Here is a 6513-nt window from a genome sequence, read left to right on the forward strand (position 1 = left end):
GTCCTGACCTCTGACGCTCAGCCGTCTCCGAGGAGATTCTTCAGTCTGATCAAAATAACACCAGTAGAGACCTTCATCAGACGGCTGGACGTTACGGATGGTAAACTGGCCTTCAGGTCCAGATCCAAGTTTAGAACCATCCCTGATGAAAAAGGCTTCGAGTGCGACCTGATCTTTGCTTCTACAGCGCAGAGTGACATCACTTCCTGCCACCACAGGAAGTGCAGGAATCTCCAGAGAAACCTGAGGATCTGAAGAAGAAAAACAGTTAGTCCATCAGACCAGATCCACATCCAGACAGAGTCAGACCTGTCTTTCCATCTTCAACACAACTACTCTCTTTTCCGGCTGGACGGACATCAGCTCACCTGCAGAAACAGTCTGTCCAGACAGCAGCAGCACGGACACACCTGCAACAGGAGGACTGAAGAGGTTAGACATGCTTTATTCATCCTGCAAGAGGAAATGCAAAGTTTTTCACTCTCCTATCAACATGCAGACATGCAACAAACATGGGGAGATGTCAGGCTGACACCATCATCACTGAAGATCAACAGACTATGAGTCACAAATCTACAAATAGATTCACAATCCACAAACAAACACACCATGATCCCCAAATAGAAATCTGTGGCGTTTACTTGAAAACCAGAATTTGAATGAAAGCAAAGTGATTTATTTCTGTTTGTAGATTGTGTTGCATATGTTTTTAGAGTTTTAGCACCAATGTTTCACTGTGATGCTAAAACGATGCTGAGGTTTCCCCTGTTAAGAGAACAATAACAAGTCCGGGTTTCTCTGCCCTACACACAGTATCCGGTCGGCCATCATGCTCTATGCGTCCTGAACGTTGGCGTCTAAACACCGACCAGAGTGAATGAAGCAAACTCAGGGGGAGAGTAAAACGGTTTACAGTTAATGATAAGAAATTCCACATCAGGAGAACAGTGCAGCTGAATCACTGTCACGTCGGTACACCAGCCATTGTTAATATAAAAACAGACACCTCCACCTTTTGTTTTGCCGGAGAGCTCTGTGTCGCCGTCCGCTCTGTACGGTTGGAAGCCAGCCAGCTGCAGCGCGGAGTCCGCTATCAGCTCACACCGCCACGTCTCCGTGAGGCACAGAACAGAAGATAAATAAAAGTCTCTGTTTTTCCCCACCAGAAGCTAAAGTTCGTCCAGTTTGTAGCGGTGTGCGGAGTCCCCGCCGAGGCAGCTATACTCAGCGCCATCTTGATGCTTTGATCTACAAATAGATTCAAAACCTGCAAACAAGCTCCTCATGATCCGCAAAAATAAAATGTGATCTGTAAATGGACTGAAAGAATGAATGTTTGAATCTGTAAATACAATCCGCAAACTCCTCACACACTCTGCCGTAAGACTATGCCAAAAACATCAGTAGACAAATGCAAACACAGATTCAGCACTTAATTTTCAGCACTGCACAGAGTTTGTTAGCATGTCTTGAAACAGTGGTTTGAAAATACAATTTGGACTGTGTTTGTTTGCAAATTTCTATTTGTAGATCGTGTTTTATATTTGTGGATCATTTGTAGATGGATAGATTGTAGGTTTTGTGGTTGCAGGTTTCAACTGATTCATTTTCACTGATTATGGCATCGTTTTACCCCCACATCGCTGCCCCTGTCCGTTAGTGTGGCTCAGTCTGTAACCGGTCGCTGGTTCGAGTCCAGCTCGGACCAGAGATGTGGAGGGTAGAGAGGTTTCTTTAAATAAATATAATATAACCTGGGCCAGATGAAACACAGAGGAGAGGCTGACTGACTTTATTGTGAAATCTCAGAGTACACAGAATTCGAGACAAACTGAAGGCTGATACTCAAAGTTTTATACCGCTGACCCTCCCTATGTGTGCTTTCCCAGTGTCCTCTTATTCTCATCTTTACCCTTCAGGAAGTGTTTGCGATGTCACGTCCATTCACTTTACTAATTCCCTTCAAACCCAAGTGTTTCCTGTTTTCATCAGTAGCTTCAGCCATGAGCTGTCTGCTTCCATGTTTTCCATTATTCCTGCTGTACATGTGCTGCTACAGTCATGAGCTGTCTGCTTCCATGTTTTCCATTATTCCTGCTGTACATGTGCTGCTACAGTCATTTCCACATTCATTATGGTAGACAGAGAGCCGGCTGGAGTGGCTGAGTCTACTGAAGGCTCATATTCACATCCGCTGTGAGAGTGTGTTGAGCAACATATTCAGCCGGGCTGCGGCCAAAACGTTGGTCTGCAGTAACTGGAGAGACGAGTCAGGCCTGGACTGATGCACTGTGGGAAACGAAGTCATTCACATGACTACTGGCTCATTCACACTGAACTAAAGATTGCAGCATTATCCTGCAACCATGTGTCACATGTAATACAGCACCGGCATGCCGGCTGTGGTTTTTCACATCTGCGTTGCTACTGACGTCCCCGGCTCAGAGCCAGATCAAATCAGTACCGCCTTTCTGGGTTTCTTTGTTCCCATGTTTAGAATAGGGATGAAATAACAACATGTTCAGTCTCCTCGCCGGTTGGTCATAACGCTGGCCGTTAACGCCAGCCGGCTGCTGCTTGTTAGATTTAGATTTTAAAGCTGATTATCCAGTTTAGTGTTTCTCTGTAGTCTCTAACAAGTAATAATAATGATAATAATGATACATTTGATTTATATAGCACTTTTCTCTTCTATGTTATGTGCCATGACCTCCTGATAGGCTGTGCAAAATTTGGTGCAACTTACCCCTAGGTGGCACTATTTAACATGAAAAATGTGTTCCTCTATAACTATAAGTCGGATTGTCATAAAAGTTGAGCCGAATTGTTCAGGATGGTCTCCTGACTCCAGGGACTAAAGTTCACCCAAATATGCCCATAGGTGGCGCTGTTATTGCAGATTAAAGATGTTAAAAAATATCCCATCGACTTACATTCATTTTATATCTCCATAACCACAAGTCCGGTTGATACCAAATTTGGGTCATTTGCTGATTACACCAAACTTGGCACGGACGATCTCTGGACAAAGCTGATACAAGCTTGTGCTCCCCGTATTGATATGTGAAAAACTGTTGGACTTATTAGATAACAAATGTTTGCCTGATCTACACCAAACTCGGGGACCTTATCTGGCACGACTTCCCGAGGGGCTGTATGAAATTTGGTGTCAATCGGCCACAAGGTGGCGCTATTATCGTGTATGAAATAACTCTCACTGGATTAGGAGGAGAGGTAAAGTTGAGTGTCATCGGCATAGTAGTGAAAATGGGTGCCATGACGGCAGAGGACCAGTCTAACTGGTAGGATGTAGATAATGAAGAGGAGGGGACCAAGCACGGAGCCCTGAGGGACACCATGAGAGACTGGGACGGTGGAGGAGTTGCAGTTGTTTATGGAGATGTATTGGTGTCTGTTAGAAAGGGAGGAGTTGAGCCAGGAGAGGGCAGTGCCGGTTTTGCTGAGGGAGGGAGGGAGTCCCTCAGTGTGAGAAGGATGGATCGGTTGATGGTGTCGAAGGCAGCACTGAGGATGAGGATGGTGAGGAATCCAGAGTCATCAGAGATAAGGATGTCATTGGTGATTTTAAGTGGGGCAGTTTCTGTGCTCTGTTTGGAAACCTGATAGGAAAGTTTTACATGTGTTACTGAAGTCAAGGTGGGATTTGAGTTGAGCAGCGACAGCTTGCTCAAGGATCACAGGGGCAGACCACGGAGTCAGCAGCAGCCGATAGTGGGCGGGGACAGGAGGATCCAGAAGTGTCAGATTAGGCTGGAGAGCGAGTGCTGTGAAGAGTCGCTATGGTTCCAGCCAGAGAGGGCAGTCTGCATCAGAGACAGGGACGTGCAGGGCCAATTAACAGTCAGTGGGAAGCTAGCTAGCTGAGATGCTGCTAGCTAGCCGCAAAACGTAAAAATACAGAGATGTTGAGCCAGTGGCCGGATAAAAAGTCAAGCAATAAAGCTAGCTAGAGCGCTAAAGACGGAAACAAAACAAGTATAGACAGATAGTTGGAGAAGCAGCAAACAAACGACGCCTGACTCAGCATTGTGTGTTCATTGTGGGTCACGTGTCGTGACTGGAGGTCACACACCACGGCCGTGTCCGAAACGGGCTAAACTGCTGTCTTAGAAGGTGGCTAACAGGACACCGAGGCATCAAGTGCTGTTCGACTCCAACGGCTCCAACGATCTCTTCCTGTCTCCTGAGACGCCTTCAAGACTTGTAACTTGATGCTGACTATTACCCATAAAGCAGCGCGGCTGCGGCCGCCGGAGCTTTCAAAAACTGGTCAAGAGGGCGAACAAACGAGCTCAATTTGTACACAAATATATGTTTTTAAAAGTTTTTAGTAGTTTTATCGCTTCAATTTTTGAAAATAGCGAGAACTAAACACTGAACTATAATATCAGCCCGTGACTGAAACCAACCAAGTTTGTTCAGTCTGATTTCTGAGGCATCTGTTAGCCGTTTGGCTTTTCAATAGCAAGTTAGCTGATGCTAAGGATAGCGTCTCTTCTGTCAGCAAGACGGCATGCTGCGTGCTTGTACGTTGCCGTAAGCGCTGCCCTAGAGGCTGATCGAAACTAATGTAAACAGCGCTGCCTTCACTTGAAAGTGACGCCTTCTGAGGCAGCTGTCTGTTACGGTATCGAGGCAGCGAGGCAACTGCTATCCGTTTCGAACACAGCCTTGCACATCTTTTCACCAAAAACACGTCTCCTGTCGGCCGAGTCAACGGAGAGACGAAAAGGGAGTCAAGACAGCGGGCGGATCAATAAACCCAAACAGCTCTTCCCTCAAACATTGTCTGCTGGAACTTTATCCACACGAACGGTTCTGAACATGAGATCTGAGCAGAACAACTGAAAACTGATATTTCTGCTTCCACCTCCAAACGTTGCCTTATTTTTATTGTGTGCATGTTTACTGTTTCCTCTAGAACGTTTCTTCAGAGGGGTGGTCGCCCCCTGAAACTACTAGTGCCTCAGAGTTGGCGTGTTATGTATGCGTGGTGTCGTCTTTGATGCAGCGCACTAATTTTAGCTGGTTCGTCATGTTCTCCGTTCCTCTTCGACATTTTTATCTCTACAGTTCCTTCCTCCTGATGGAGCTACAGTTACGCTACATTCAGATATGATGCGATGAGACCATGAACCAACCTCTGTGAAATACGTTTAAGGGTTAATTTTAGTTAAATTTTTTACAGTTTAAGCAATGTGTGTAATCGTGGTGGTGAATAAAAGTTCAACAATTCATAAAGTATGCAAAATATGCAAATTAGGATGTTCAAACAGGCTATTAAAATACTATTTAAGGAGAAACCCCTTTTAGAAAAACAAGACTTTTATCTGCATCAACAGGAAGGGGAGAAGTGTAACTGAGGCGGGTTTAAACAAACCTGGGTCTGCCCTGTCATTAATAACTACTGGGCAGGGACACTCCTAGACAGTAAACCCGTGTTCTTTGGGTGTATACCTCAAGAATGGTTGAAAATGATAAATATTTAATGAATGTTCTGCTGCTGCTGCTGGGAAAGAGACTCTCACCAGGAAATGGTTACCTCAGGAGAGCCCAACCCTAAATGCTTGGGCGGAAATAACAATGGACATTGATGAAATGGAGAGAACAGCCTTCGTCAGTCACACCCTTATTTTCACATCTCAGTGACTACGCTGTAAAGATCTCTCCCTGCCTCTACACAGAGACAAACATGAATAAATGAATGTGTAAACAACTTCTGTAAACATCTTATGGAAACATTTGATTAATGTTGAAAACCAACAAAAAACACTGAATATAATACAAATATTAAAACATTCTGAAGGTTTTATTTTAGTGTGTGAGTGCAGATGGATGGATGGGTGATGGATGATGGATGATGGATGATGGGTGATGGATGATGGATGGTTGATGGATGGATGATGGATGATGGATGGATGATGGAATGATGGATGGATGATGGATGATGGATGGATGATGGATGGATGGATGGATGATGAATGATGGATGGATGGATGATGGATGGATGGATGGATGATGAATGGATGGATGGATGGATGGATGGATGATGAATGATGGATGGATGATGGATGGATGATGAATGATGGATGGATGGATGGATGATGGATGGATGGATGATAGATGGATGACGGATGATGGATGGATGATGGATGGATGATGGATGGATGATGGATGGATGATGGATGGATGATGGATGATGGATGGATGATGGATTGATGGATGGATGATGAATGATGGATGGATGGATGGATGATGGATGGATGGATGGATGATGGATGATGGATGGATGGATGGATGGATGATGAATGATGGATGGATGATGGATGGATGATGAATGATGGATGGATGGATGGATGATGGATGATGGATGGATGGATGATAGATGGATGACGGATGATGGATGGATGATGGATGATAGATGATGAATGATGAATGATGGATGGATGGATGGATGATGAATGATGGATGGATGATGGATTGATGGATGGA

The 6513-nt window shown here is 44.8% G+C and overlaps 1 protein-coding gene across 3 annotated transcripts in view; it reads right to left on the minus strand.

The window, feature by feature from the left end:
* The window catches only part of LOC123977800 (Fc receptor-like A), a 12511-nt gene that overhangs the window by 4479 nt on the left and 1519 nt on the right, over positions 1-6513 (minus strand). For all 3 annotated transcript variants that reach the window (XM_046060775.1, XM_046060776.1, XM_046060774.1), the window contains exons 2-3: positions 369-410; positions 9-251 (exon numbers count right to left, since the gene is read on the minus strand). In XM_046060775.1, the coding sequence (XP_045916731.1) occupies positions 9-251; positions 369-410 (285 nt within the window). The remainder of the gene's footprint in view (positions 1-8; positions 252-368; positions 411-6513) is intronic.

The sequence above is a fragment of the Micropterus dolomieu genome, linkage group LG10 (assembly GCF_021292245.1).
Source record: "Micropterus dolomieu isolate WLL.071019.BEF.003 ecotype Adirondacks linkage group LG10, ASM2129224v1, whole genome shotgun sequence".
Lineage (NCBI taxonomy): Eukaryota > Metazoa > Chordata > Actinopteri > Centrarchiformes > Centrarchidae > Micropterus > Micropterus dolomieu.